Source organism: Nyctereutes procyonoides, unplaced genomic scaffold (genome assembly GCF_905146905.1).
Source record: "Nyctereutes procyonoides isolate TBG_1078 unplaced genomic scaffold, NYPRO_anot_genome, whole genome shotgun sequence".
NCBI lineage: Eukaryota > Metazoa > Chordata > Mammalia > Carnivora > Canidae > Nyctereutes > Nyctereutes procyonoides.
This window is the reverse complement of record NW_026575129.1, coordinates 1,536,992-1,550,954: the sequence shown is the minus strand read 5'-3', so window position 1 is coordinate 1,550,954 and position 13,963 is coordinate 1,536,992. Positions and strand designations below refer to the sequence as shown.

The window sequence follows — 13,963 nt, the reverse complement described above, 5'->3', positions numbered from 1 at the left end:
CTTATAGCAACTTCCAAGCCTGCATGCACTCAATGCCCTTCCAGAAGGAATGGGTGAAAATGGATGATGACAGACTAATAAAAGTGACTTTTTTTTTTTTTGGATTAAAAATGCCTTGGTCTGGTGCACCTGGGTGCCTCAGTTAGTTAAGTGATTGCCTTTGGCTCAGGTTGTGATTGCGGGGTCCTTGGATCAAGCCCCACATTGGTTCCCTGCTCAGCGGGGAGTCTGCTTCTCCCTCTCCTTCTGCCCTTCCCACTGCTCGTTCTCTATCTCTCACTCTTTCTCAAAATAAATAAATAAAATCTTTAAAAAATTGCCTTAGTCTTGGGATATCTGGGTGGCTCAGTGGTTGAGCATCTGCCTTTGGCTCAGGGTGTGACCCCAGGGTCCTGGGATCGAGTCCCACATCGGGCTCTTTGCAGGGAGCCTGCTTCTCCTTCTATGTCTCTGCCTCTTTCCATGTCTCTCATGAAAAAATAAATAAAATCTTTAAAAATAATGCCTTAGTCTTACAAAGATACTGAACCGAGAAAGTAATGAAAATTGGCATTTCTGTTATCACAAAACCGTCCTATTGCAAAAGTGCAGAGCAGCTTGGATCTAACTTATTCACTACCATAGTTTCTATCTACTTTCTATGCTTCAACATGAAATCACCTGGATTTTCTAATTTTATTGTGACATATATTAGTTGGGAAAATAAGCATGTATCTCTCTAAGACCTTAACTAGGCAAACTATAATACTAGTGTTATTAAAGAGGCAGTAAGTATTACTTATATAAATAGATTTGTATATTTAATTATAGCTCCATCCATTCCACCTTTAGGTCCTAAATGAGCCACCATGGAAAAGCCACATTCCATTCACTAGCGGGGGTCTTTAAGGTATGACTCCAGTTTTTGCTTATTTATAGTTCTAACTTCTAAGAATTTTGCACGAACGCTATTCTTAAATCTTTGAGCCATATTTTCACCTGGATTTTTTTAAAAAAGATTTTTATTTATTCATGAAAGATACACAGAGAAACGCAGAGACACAGGCAGAGGGAAAAGCAGGTTCCATGCAGGGAACCCAACGTGGAACTCAATCTTGGGACTCTAGGATGATGCTTTGAGCCAAAGGCAGATGCTCAACCACTGAGTCACCCAGGTGCCCCTTCACCTGGATTTTAAATTAGGATTTCTTTTGTCTTTGCCATTTAAAAAAATGTAAAGGGGCACCTGGGTGGCTCAGTTGGTTAAGCACCCAACCTTGGTTTTGGCTCAGGTCAGGATCTTGGGGTCATGAGATTGAGCCCTACATGAGGCTTGGTGCTCAGTGTAGACTCTGCTTGAGATTCTCTCTTTCTCCTTCTGCCCCTTTCCCCTTTCATGTTCTTTCTCTCTCAAATAAATAAAAATCTTAAAAAAAAAAAATGAAAGCAAGTGAAAAGCATCACCACAACTGCCCACAAAAACATGTTACCAAGAATGAAATGAAAAGCAGCCTGTGCTCATTTAGAAAATTTATTCTTAAATTGTCTTTCAGGAGTAAAGGCAGTAGAAAACCTGTTTTAGTGTGTTAGGGCTCAGAAAAGAAAATCCCTATTTAGCCATCTTGTAAAACACTTGAAGGTATCCACCAACTGAGAGATGAACTTCATTAACTCAACAACAGAGAAGTGTGGCCCTGAAAAGACTGGCTGGCCTTTCCTTGCTTAGCTTGCACAGGGAATTCTGGAATCCAGTGGAATGATGTATTAGCCAACAGAATCTGTAGGCTGCAGGTACAAACTGCTCTCTCAATCTTCTTGAGGCTTTTCTTCAATAAGTAACAGAGAAGACCTTTCTGGAGCCATAAACTTCACTCCAAAACTCAGACTTTAGACAGTAAAGGGCACTCACTAAACTACTTCCTAGGTACTGTGCTGGTTACGTTACTGAACTTTTACTTCCTCCAAAGTATAAAAATAAGAAACAAGGCAGAGTCAGACACAGCATAGGGGCCATTTTCATTACTATGATGTGCAAATCATGATTTTTTTTTTACCGTCTCAAAACTAATTCTGAGTGACCTAAGCAAAATATTTTAAAAATTTCTGCACTACTATCAGCAAGTTCTTAATCTATCACATGTTCTTGCAATAATAAGAATGTTAAAAATTCAGCATATAAAAAAAGATCTTGATTATGTAAAGAACAGAAAAACATACAAAGTTGGGATTGCAAACAGTGCAAAATGTGAATGTTGTTTGAGTGATTTTTATTTTATTTAGCTGTTTTTAAACTTTCTACAAATGGTATATATTAGTATTATAATAAAAAATATTTTAAAAACTGGAAAGTCTAGAATGAAATTATAGGAAGATGTTCATAGTTATCTTTGGGAGATGAGTTTTTTTCCTTCTTATTTATGTCTCCAAAATTTCTCATGTGAACATGTTTTATTCTTAAAATAAGGGAAAAAAATCATAGGCCAACAAAACAAATTAAATAGTTCAAATATAAGCTTATCTTCTGGCTAACTCTTTTGCATTAGATTTCTGACTCTAGCTTAAATTTAATATAAAAATATCAGCATTTATGCCAACTCTATTCTTTGTGAAGAAATCATATCCACTCTACCTACCCCTTCTTTTTTTAAATTTTTTTTAAAAATTTATTTATGATAGTCACACACACACAGAGAGAGAGGCAGAGACATAGGCAGAGGGAGAAGCAGGCTCCATGCACCGGGAGCCTGATGTGGGATTTGATCCCAGGTCTCCAGGATCACACCCTGGGCCAAAGGCAGGCGCTAAACCACTGCGCCACCCAGGGATCCCTACCTACCCCCTCTGTATAAGAGGAAGTCCCTCTTCCTGCCATTCATGTTCCTTTGTGTACCAGTTCAGAACCCGGGGTCTGAGCTAGTCACAATCTACTGGAAACAATGGACAACTTCTGTTCCTGGAGCAGCCTCTGAAGTGACTAAGATGTTTTTATTTTTGCTTATTTATAAGGAATCCATACTTTGTTTCAAGATGATCTCCAGTTAGTGATGGCTTGACTTAATGATTTTTTTACTTCATGAAGGTGCAAATGCCATACACATGCAGAAGAGTACTCTGAAGTTTCAGTTTGCATTTTTTCCCAGGCTGGGATCATGCCATAGGATGGTCTCTTCTGATGCTGAGTGGCAGCAGTGAGTCACAGCTCCCTGTCAGCCACGTGATCCTGAGGGTAAACAACTCATACACTCATAGCCATTTTGTTTTTCACTTTCAGTGCAGTATTCTTTTTTTTTTTTTTTTAATTTTTATTTATTTATGATAGTCACAGAGAGAGAGAGAGAGAGAGGCAGAGACACAGGCAGAAGGAGAAGCAGGCTCCATGCACCGGGAGCCCGACGTGGGATTCGATCCCGGGTCTCCAGGGTCACGCCCTGGGCCAAAGGCAGGCGCCAAACCGCTGTGCCACCCAGGGACCCCATCAGTGCAGTATTCGATAAATAACAGAAGCTATTTAACTCTTTGCTATAAAATAGGCTTTGTGTTAGATGATTTGTCCAACTGTAGGATAATGGGAGTGCTCTGAGCACATTTAGGGCAAGCCAGGCTAAGCTATGATGTTCCGTAGATTAGGTGTATTAAGTGCATTTTGACTTTGGATATTGTCAACTTACGATGGGTGTATTAGGACGTAACCTTATTGTTAGTGGAGGAAGATCTGTACTCCTACTTACCCAATGTTTTGTAGTCATCTCTAGCTTTGTTTGCTCTCAGTAGTGACTGTATTTTCACAATTTCATTTTTCTGCAAAAGAATGAGACCAGTCATGATCTTCCCAAAACCCAACGATTCCACAACTGTAGAATTCAGAACTACTTAAAAACTGACAATATTTAAAAATGGACATGATTTAGGGACACCTGGCTGGCTCTGGTGGTGGAATATGTGACTTTTGATCTCAGGGGTGTAAGTTCAAGCCCCATCTTGGGTGTAGAAATTTCTTAAAAATAAAATTTTTCATTGTATATAAAAAATATTTTAATTCTTGTCCTTACAAACTATAAAGACTATACATGATTTGGAAATGAGACTGTACCAAACAATGGCCAAAGAATAACTGTCTACTCTATGCCTGGTCTTTGGTCACAAAGAATAGAATTTTCTTTTATTTACTTTATTTTAGAGAGATACAGAAAGAGTGAATGGGGAGGGGCAGAGAGAAAGAGGATCTCAAGCAGACTTTGCTGAGTGTGGAGCCTGACACAGGGATTGATCCCACGACACTGAGATCATGACCTTAGTTGAAATCAAGAGTTCGATGCTCAACCAACTGAGCTGCCCAGGTGCCACTGGTCACTCAGAATTATGTTATCAGCTATGATTGTTGTTGCTTGTCACCTCATATTATTTTTATCTGTGTATTCACCATAATCTCTTTTCCCTTCCACATAAATTCAGGATCTCTTTTACACATTACAATACACCACATCTCTGATGCCTGGTTGGAATACCAATGTTCTGTGCCATGTTGCCTTCTGACTGACCATCACTCTCCCCTGACCACCATATGTCATTCTTTGCTAGAGAAGATACTGTGACTGGGTTTTTCCCTTCCACTGTCTCATGATGGGGTCCTGACCCACTTGCCCAAGTAGCTGCACATGGTTCAGAGATCTTTCAAGAACCAAGCCTCTTGCTATTTCAGACTCACATCTTACAAACTGATGAAATGCCTGTAATACATGTCCTTGAAACATGGCTTCTACTGGCTTTTCCTACAAGCTAGTCTTTGGTCTTCTAGTGAAGGATTTGAGGTTTCCTCCTTCCCTCCCTCCCTGGATGCTCTCTAAAATAAAATCATAAGAAAAAAAAAAGAATGAAAACTATTTAGAACTGACAGTATTTGGATGGGGTGCATTCAATGTTTATTTTTTCCATTTTCTTTGAAAAGAAAGGGTCAGAAAACTTAGTTAAAAGTATCGACAAGATGATATGGGACTGTTTATAAAGAGATCTAAGAGGGAAAAGAATTTTATTTATTTACTTTTTTGGGGAAAATAATTTTAGCCTCAAATTAAGATGATTCAATCTCTAATTTAAGATTGAATCAATTTAAAGATCCTAAAAAAATTCTTCCTGTGGTCTTCTATTTAAGTTTATCAGTTAGCAGTTAGAAAAACTTTATAGCAGTGTTGGAAAATACTTGTCTGGAATCTTTTCTCTTCAACATTACTAGCCCACATACATTTCTTCTCACACATTTCTATGCAGCCCTGACTAGTGAAGTCTCACTCTTAACATGAGTTCTGAATTAAAAAAAAGTAAGCCTACCAATATTATCACATTGAGTTCTTAAGATCTGTTATTTCATCTTACTGTACATTTCCACCATTTAGCTCTGAAGTTGTTTTTTAAAAATATGTAAGGTTACTGATGTTTGGCTTGCAACTGACATTGATGTTTTAGAACTTAAGCCAAAGGCAGTTGGGGAGACATGAAAATATCATTTAACCCAAATAAAAGCTTTGGTGTGAAAGACATGAAAATATTATTTAACCCAAAGACTTGGTGTCTTAGGACAAAAGGAAGCAAGTGTATGAAGAATATTTAGGAAAGAAGACATTTCCTTTTCTCTTCCTGAACTGACAAAACATTCTATTTAATGCAAAGACTAGATAGGAACGAACACTATGCAGCCAGCATATACAATACACCAATAGCCTTCCACTCAGGTTCTCTTCTAAAAATATTTCCACCATTTAATAAAAATCATTCAATGCTAACATTCAACAAAGCATTCATTCAAATCATCCTCAGTCAGGGTGAAAATCTACTTGGCATGTCTCTTACATGATCTCTGAAATACTGTAGTCGTGAAAGGTAATTCCTCCGTGTTGTTATCATCCGGAACCAGGACTGAATCTAAAAATGAGTTAAACAGAGAAATCAAGGCATTACCAAACAACCTTTAATATCTTTTCACGCAGTCTTTCTAAAGATAATATTGATAGTGTGATAAAAAAGTAAATATTAGCAGCCCACCAAATAATTAACATCCTAAGTCTCATCTTCATCTTCTACTTCTTTCATTGCTTTTTCTCTTGGGGGTTCAAAGCATTTTATACCTTATGGTGGGGAAGGTAATGTAGCTTTGTGCCATTCTGCTTTCATCTCAGTAAATAAAAACCAAGAGGGCATTTTGCTGAGCATTGCAATAGGTCAGGGAATCAAAAACTAAGTCCCAGGTTTCTTCCACCATCCTTTAAAGGCATGCAGTATCCTTTAAGTCTTTACAGGGAAACATGTCTAGAATTCTCATGAGGGACCAACTGGCACCTACAGTGTCCCAAGGCAACAGGCATGTGTTCCATGGTGAGTGCAGCACATCACTAAGGAGCACAATGAGTCTAGATGATGTCATTCTCTGTCTTCACAGTTTAGAGGCCTTATGAATTAATCTCATGTCATTCCAATCTCTGTCCAGCCCTACTATTCCGACTCTAATCTGGATTTCCACATTGTCTACAAGTTTGTTTCTGGCCAGTCCTCTGGTTTCCAGAACTGAGGAGTGGGCACCCTGGCGCCTTTTCATTTTCTAAACTCACAGCCATCAGACTGGGTCGAGAGCTAGGTTAGACCTGCTTGACCCCCACCCCCACCCCCACCCCCCACCCCGAGGTCCTAACTTAGTTCTACTTCCTCTTGTTACTGGCTTTGCATTTGCCTAACAACTAAGATTAAGTTTGAGCACTGTAAATATTATTAGTGAATACAATAAGAGGATGCTGTTTTCCCCTAGAGCTTAAGTATCAATTTGGACTTGGTAGAGAAAGAGCATTCACTGGTTATGAAATAGCTGCATATTTGATTCTCAAAACCACACAAAGGACCTGAGCCAGGTACAGTGTTTTAACAGCCTTGAAGATGATCAGCTACGTAATGGATGTGGGACTCAAACCTGGGACTTATTTCTGACTTCAAGACTCCTATGTACCCTTTCCATTCTCTGTCTTCCAGGAGCAAAACTAAAATTGAAGGGAAAGGTGTAAGTCAAGCACTAAGGTAGGAAGGGATGTTTACCTTCACAATGGAATTGGTATTGTCAACGAACACTTGCCGCCTGCGTGAATATGCTTTCCGCTGTTTGTATCCCTTCCAAAAAGCCTGTGGAAAAGAGCAAGTTACAAAATTCCTTTTGTGCAACAGTTTACTGCTTGATTTTAGAAAGCACAGGAACAGAGTATGTCTGGGGAGGCACTGTGTTGGGCTACTGTCTGGGGCCCTCTCTTCCAAATCCCCCGTGGACACCACTGCTGATGGGTGGACATGTACTGAGCAGAATGCTCCAGCTCACAGCTGAGGCTTGTCTCAAACTTGGGAAAGCACAGTTAGCAGGTAGAAGCTCAGTCTCCTGTTTGAAAGCTTAATTTATCAAGGCTCTGGGTGACAAAAAGTAATAATAAAATGGAATTGCCCTGAAACAAACAGATGAACGAGTACTGTTATCATGTGGTAACAACATCAGATGTCTCAAAATAATGACTAATAAGGATCTTTACTCCAGCAAGTGACCCACCATGGTCCAGATCAAAAAGGAAGATCAATGCTCGACTAATTTATATCTGGATCCCTGAAAATAAGAGTGTCGTGACTGGCCATTTATTAGCTATTTCTACATAAAGCTTAATGATGCTTCGTCAACAAAGCTTTATTAGTTTATCACCACTAAAGAGAACTTTTATAGGCAACATTTACAAAAACTAGAAACAAATGGGTATCTTTAGAATGATTAAATACAAAATTATTTTAAGTTTGTTCCAATTTTTTTGAGAATCTTTTTTATTGAAACATAGCTTTGTAACTCACTTAAATTCCCTGGTTTTGTTTTCAAATTAGAAATGAAATATGAGTTTCTTGTTAAAAAGGACAAATTCCAAAAAATCAAATTATGTCTATAAATTTCATGTCTACATATATGAATTTTCTTGATAAAGAAGGTAGGTAGAACTTTTTTTTTTTTTAAAGATTTTATTGATTTATTCTTGAGAGAGAGAGAGAGAGAGAGAGAGAGCGCCAGGGATACAGGCAGAGGGAGAAGCAGGCTCCATGCTGGGAGCCTGATTTGGGACTCGATTCCTGGTCTGCAGGATCACGCCCCGAGCCAAGGCAGGCGCTAAACCAGAGAGTCACCCGGACTGCCCAAACCTTTTCTTTTTTTTTTTAAAATTTTTATTTATTTATGATAGTCACAGAGAGAGAGAGAGAGGCAGAGACATAGGCAGAGGGATAAGCAGGCTCCATGCACCGGGAGCCTGATGTGGGATTCGATCCTGGGTCTCCAGGATCGCACCCGGGGCCAAAGGCAGGCGCCAAACCGCTGTGCCACCCAGGGATCCCCAAACCTTTTCTTTTAAAAAAGGGTATGTAGAATTTTATTATCATCTAAAAACATGTTCTGTAGTGATTCAAAACAGTCAGTATAGTAAAAAAGTGATCAACTGAGCACTGGTCCCAGACTTCTCCTCTCAATTCAATCCCTAGAAATGACAAAATATTTTGAAAAATACTTTCAATTTTGAAATAATTTGAGACTCAAAGGGAACTCCAAAAATAATAGAGTTCCATGTAACCTTCACCCAGCTTCCCCTAATGGTAACATCTCACAAATAGGCTTTTAAAGCAATTCACTACAGTGTTAGCAAAGAAAGCATAAGGATCAACTCTGAGGGATCCTAGAAGAGAGAAGGCAGTTGGAATTGGACTTAAAGAGGGAATCACAGAACCAACATCTACAAAAATGTAAGAACATCTACAAACAATGTGGGATGGCTCTACGCTTGAAGGAGCCTTAAGTGGCAGAATAACTGGGAAAGATGTTACCTTATCCAGTTGTCAAGCAGTGAATAAAAAAGCAGAGATGGGTGAGTGAGGTTCAAGGAAAGTACAAAGGAATACAGCCTTTTTGAGGGAATTTAGCAATATCAGATTTAAGATTATTTTTTTACCTACTGTTTCTAATTTTCTTTGTATCTAGCCTAAGAAAAGCACCAGTAGAGTAGAACTCTACATAAGGGTTTTATGTTCTATATCTTGTTCTGTAAGAAGATCTCCAAGATATAATGCAAGGAAAAAAAGGAATTTGTAGTTTGCCAACTATGATATGACCTGTTAACAAAAAAAGAAAGATATAAAACAACAACATATATTTTTCTATGTAAAGAATCTGTACTCAATGCCTACTGGATGATATATTAGGATGTAACAGAGAAAAAGTGTAAAAATGTGCCTATGTACCTACCCCTACTTTGACCTAGCTACTTTCCAAAAGAATTATTAATTTTTTGTTATATATTCTCTGAAGTGGGCAAACATTGGGGTGCGAATACACATTCTATTCTTGTAAACAACCTTTTACACACATTATTATGTATTTTATATGGATGCTTCCATCAAGATGTTAATAGACAGGGGGGACACCTGGATGGCTCAGTGGTTAAGTGTCTGCTTTTGGCTTAGGGCGTGATCCCGGAGTCCCGGGATCGAGTCTCGCATCAGGCTCCCAGCATGGAGCCTGCTTCTCTCTCTGCCTGTGTCTCTGCCTCTCTCTGTGTGTCTCTCATGAATAAATAAATCTTTAAAAATAAAAATTAAAAAATAGGGGATTACTGGCTCAAAAGTTGGTATCTATTTTTATTTTAATTCATTTTTATTTTTTAAGAGATTTTACTTATTTATTCATGAGAGGCAGAGAGAGAGAGAGAGAGAGAGAGAGAGAGAATGACAGAGACACAGGCAGAGGGAGAAGCAGGCTCCATCCATGCAGGGAGCCCAATGCAGGATTCAATCCTGGGTCTCCAGGGCCACGCCCTGGGCTGAAGGCGGCGCTAAACCACTGAGTCACCCGGGCTGCCCCTATTTATTTATTTATTTTTAAAAAAGATTTTATTTATTTGACATACACATAGAAGGTGAGCGAGCGAGAGCACAAGCAGGGGGAGTGCCAGGCAGGCGGAGAGGGAGAAACAGACTCCCCACTGAGCAGGGAGCCCAATGCCAGGGCTCAAGTCCAGGACTCTGGGATCATGACCCAAGCCAAAGGCAGATGCTTTAACTGACTGAGCCACCTCGCCACCCCAATAATTGATATTTAAAATGAGTAGTTACCGTCAAATTGCCCTCCAAAGAGTGTAGGACAGACATTTCTTTCCCCAGTTATTTCACTGAACTAACAAAAATGAGAAAGATTGAGGATATCTAAGCTGACTGCTTCATTTTTATACTTTAGTCTCCAGCAAAGTATAGAAACCTTACCTTCCTATACATACAAACCTTACCCTACCCCATTTATAATATAATTGTATATTACCTATATACATATTGAGAATCATATAACAAGTTTTATAATTTTTACTTCACTTGTCAAACATAATTAAAGAAATTCAAGAGTAGAAGGAAAACGTGTTTACTCACAATTTTACTCTTTCACTGTTTTTTCCTTCCTGGTTTTCCAAAATTCTTTTATCATTTTCTTTTTTGTTTAGAGAACTTTCTTTGCTATTCTTTTAGGGCAGGTATGCTATTGACAAGTTCTCTTAATTTTTCTCTTCATCTAACAAAGTCTTCATTTCCCCTTCATTCCTAAAGAATATTTTTGGTGGATAACGAATACTGTGACGGACAGTTCTTTCCTTTCAATGTTGTAAGAAATTTTGGGCCATTCCTCCTCATTTCCATAGGACCTTATGGGAAAATCTTCTGTAATGAGAACTGTTTTACAGATAAGTTGTCGTCCCTATCTCATTGTTTTAAAGATTAAAAAAAATTTTTTTTTTTCAGAAGTGTGTGATGCATCTTTGGGTACATTTCTTTAAGTTTATCCTCTTTGGGGTTTACTCAACTTCTTGAATCTGTGGTTCTGTGTCTTTGATCACACACAGGAACTTTTGAGACATTTAGTCCAGGGCTTTTTCAGTACTTTCCCTTTCTCTTCACCTCTGAAACTGATGACACAAACATTAAATCTTTTGTTATGGTCCCACAGATGCCTTGAGGCTCTGTTCATTGGTCTTTCCATCTTTTCTCTGTTGCTCAGATCTAGTAGTTTCTATAATTCTATTCTCTAGTTCACTAATTTGGTCCTTTGTTCTCTCCATTTTGCTGTTAAGTCCATCCATTGAGTTTTTTTATATGTTGTTCTATCTCCTAGTTCCAAAATTTGTTGTTGTTTTTTTTTACTATCTTCTAGTTCTTTGCCAAGGCTTTATTTTTTCCTTTGTGTGAAGTGTTTATTGCCATATTTTATGGCAGCTTTAAAATTGTTGTCTGATAATATCTCTGTCATCTGTATTGGTATCTATTAATTGTCTTTTACAATTTACAGTTTGCTTGGTTCTTGAAATGTTTATTATCGATTGAAAGGTGGACAAATTCGCATTATGTGGTGACTAATAAGACTCTGGATCTTATTTATTCTGTTTTAGGTGGCTTTCCCTGACATTGTTCTGGCAAGGGAAGGGGGTGGTGATGCTGCCTCATTACTGGCAAGTAGGGGTGGAAGTTCAGGTTCTCCACCTGGCCTCTATTGATGCCTGAGATGGGGGCTGCTTATTAGTGCTGAATGGAGGGGCTGGGAGCTCTACCCCTAAGGCTGGGCCGATTCTACTCTGCCTGGGAGGGAGGGCAGTGGTGCTGTGTTACTACTCCTCACGTGGCTTCCACTGGTAGCAGAAAGCTTTGTGGCAGGTGGCCTCATTACTATTGGCTTGTGATCAAAGTCCACACTCTCCTCCTGCCTCCTCTGACACCACCCAGCAAGGAAAGGAAGGGCTGCCACATTACTGTTTTTGTGAGAATGAAAGTTCAGGTTCTGGGGAGCTGGGTACCTTGTTAGGGTCTACCAGGGTGAAATGCCAGGGTCTCAACTTTGTGGCATGAGTGGTGTGTGTGGGGGTCACAGTTTTGTTTGTTTGTTTGTTTTTTTGTTTTTTGTTTTTTTTTCCTGTGCTGTTTGGCTAGAGTTAGAGTGGTTATAATCTAAAAGTTTTGTCTTTCTGGGCTACACCTTTCTTGGTCCTTTGGCTACAAAGAAAAGGCTTTTGTTGGAGTTTCTGCCTGCATTTTTGTGTTGCCAGCCTCTGCAGCAACAAGTCTGAGATACATAAAGCTAAAAGAAAATCACAGAACTCACCTCCATGTCCTTCTTGGGTCTCAAGGTTCCCAAGACAATCTACCTTTCCTCTCTCCATTTTTCATAGTGCTATGTTTGTTTACATATAATGTCTGGGGCTTTTAGCTGTACTTAGAGGCAAGAATAGGGAAAAGTAGCTGTGTTCTGTATTCCCAGAAGTGGGAGTCAAGCCCAAATAGTTTTTAAGTAGCCAATGTTTTAGAGTTTCCTATACTATTAAGGTCATATGAATTTATTCCTTGATAGATTACAAGATTTAAAAAAATCAGAAATGTAAAAAGTAGGTATGTTTCAAGAGAGCCACCTGAAAAGCTATTAAAACTGAGTTCTTCCAGGTGATTAGTTTTAAAATGAACATATATACTTGATTAATTTTCTGCATGTGAAAAACAACACAATAGAAAAAAGATAACATTCATGATAGCAAAAAATAACGGAGTTAACTTTAGAAATAGGAATAAATTTAATGCTCTACAGTGAGAAAGATTAATAAACGGAGAGATATACTGATTACTAAACTGGAAAATTCATTATTGTAAAGATGCCAATCCCCTGAATAAACTAAAATCTCCATGTAATTATTACAGAAAATTCAGGAAAGGGTCTGGAACTTTATCAGCTGCCTTTGCAGTACTGAAACGAGCACATGTTTTTCTCCTTTAAGCTATTGGGTTGATAAGGACTTACATAAGAAGGTAAATTATTGACGTTTTAAAACTGGATTTAGCTTCATAGTACTTCTCAAAATTTAACATGTATACAAATCATCACAGGGTCTTTTTAAAATGCAGATTTGAATTGAGAGGGTCTGAGTGGGGCTTCCAGGTAATAACAGTGCTGGTATATGCTCTACACTTCAAGTAATAAAGATCTAAGCAAAGATAAAAGATTTTTAATTGATGGCCCATTTAGAAAAAGCCACCAGGGGATCTGTCAGTGTGGCATTTCTGAAAGATGGGAAAAACTGTTCTCTGATGTCATCAACAATTGTTTGCAAAGTGGCCCAATGGTGCTAGAGAGACCAGGGGAAGTGGACCCTAATTGTGGGTTAATGGAACCTTTTTTTTTTTTTTTAAAGATTTTATTTGAGAGAGAGAGAGAGAAAGAGCAGGGGGGAGGGGAGGGTAGCAGGCTCCCTGCTGAGCAGGGGGCCTGTCATGGGACTTGATCCTAGGATCCTGAGATCATGACCTGAGCCACCCAGGTGCCCCAGGTTAATGGATTCCATGGCAAGCTAACTAGTAACATTCATTGTGATGGGTCTCAGCGGTGCTTCTGTTTTTGTGGGTTAACACTTTGAAAGCACAGAAATCTAAATAAATAAATATATAAAATATATCCCATTTCTGAATCCAAACTGAAATGCTTAGGTTCTTACTTCTGCTTTTCTCGAATCATCTAAACTCTAGAAAAACTATTAATCTTATTAGCTCAGAGTCACCAACCTTCTGGATAATCTGTCATAGTGAAGGTTGATGTACTACTGATGCATTCTTGCACTGGGAGAATGAACCCATTTGTCCAATATTTACTGTTTTTTAAAATACTAAGGATTCAATGCTCAACAACTGGATTTTCTTTGAGATTTCATTTTGTATTTCATCTCTTTATTGATAATGTAGATTTTTCTGGAATTGTTCTGTACTTATGAATATTTTTATTGTAACCTCTCAACCAAAGCAACTTTGCTAGGTATAGAATTTTTGGTCAACAGAAGCAGAATACTATATGCCTCTTATTTGTCAAAATTAGACGTTCTTTTACAGTTTGTAAGCTTTGGCTCTACCAGGACTGGCTTTTCTT

At 38.5% G+C, this 13,963-nt stretch overlaps 1 protein-coding gene and 1 pseudogene across 1 annotated transcript in view; both read right to left on the bottom strand.

The window, feature by feature from the left end:
* Positions 1–13,963, bottom strand: part of IQGAP2 (IQ motif containing GTPase activating protein 2) — a 297,908-nt gene that overhangs the window by 44,720 nt on the left and 239,225 nt on the right. Inside the window, exons 18-20 of the mRNA XM_055342241.1 lie at positions 7,054–7,137; positions 5,824–5,895; positions 3,708–3,777 (exon numbers count right to left, since the gene is read on the bottom strand). Coding sequence (XP_055198216.1) covers positions 3,708–3,777; positions 5,824–5,895; positions 7,054–7,137 — 226 coding nt within the window. The remainder of the gene's footprint in view (positions 1–3,707; positions 3,778–5,823; positions 5,896–7,053; positions 7,138–13,963) is intronic.
* Positions 4,296–4,730, bottom strand: LOC129521077 (single-stranded DNA-binding protein, mitochondrial-like; annotated as a pseudogene).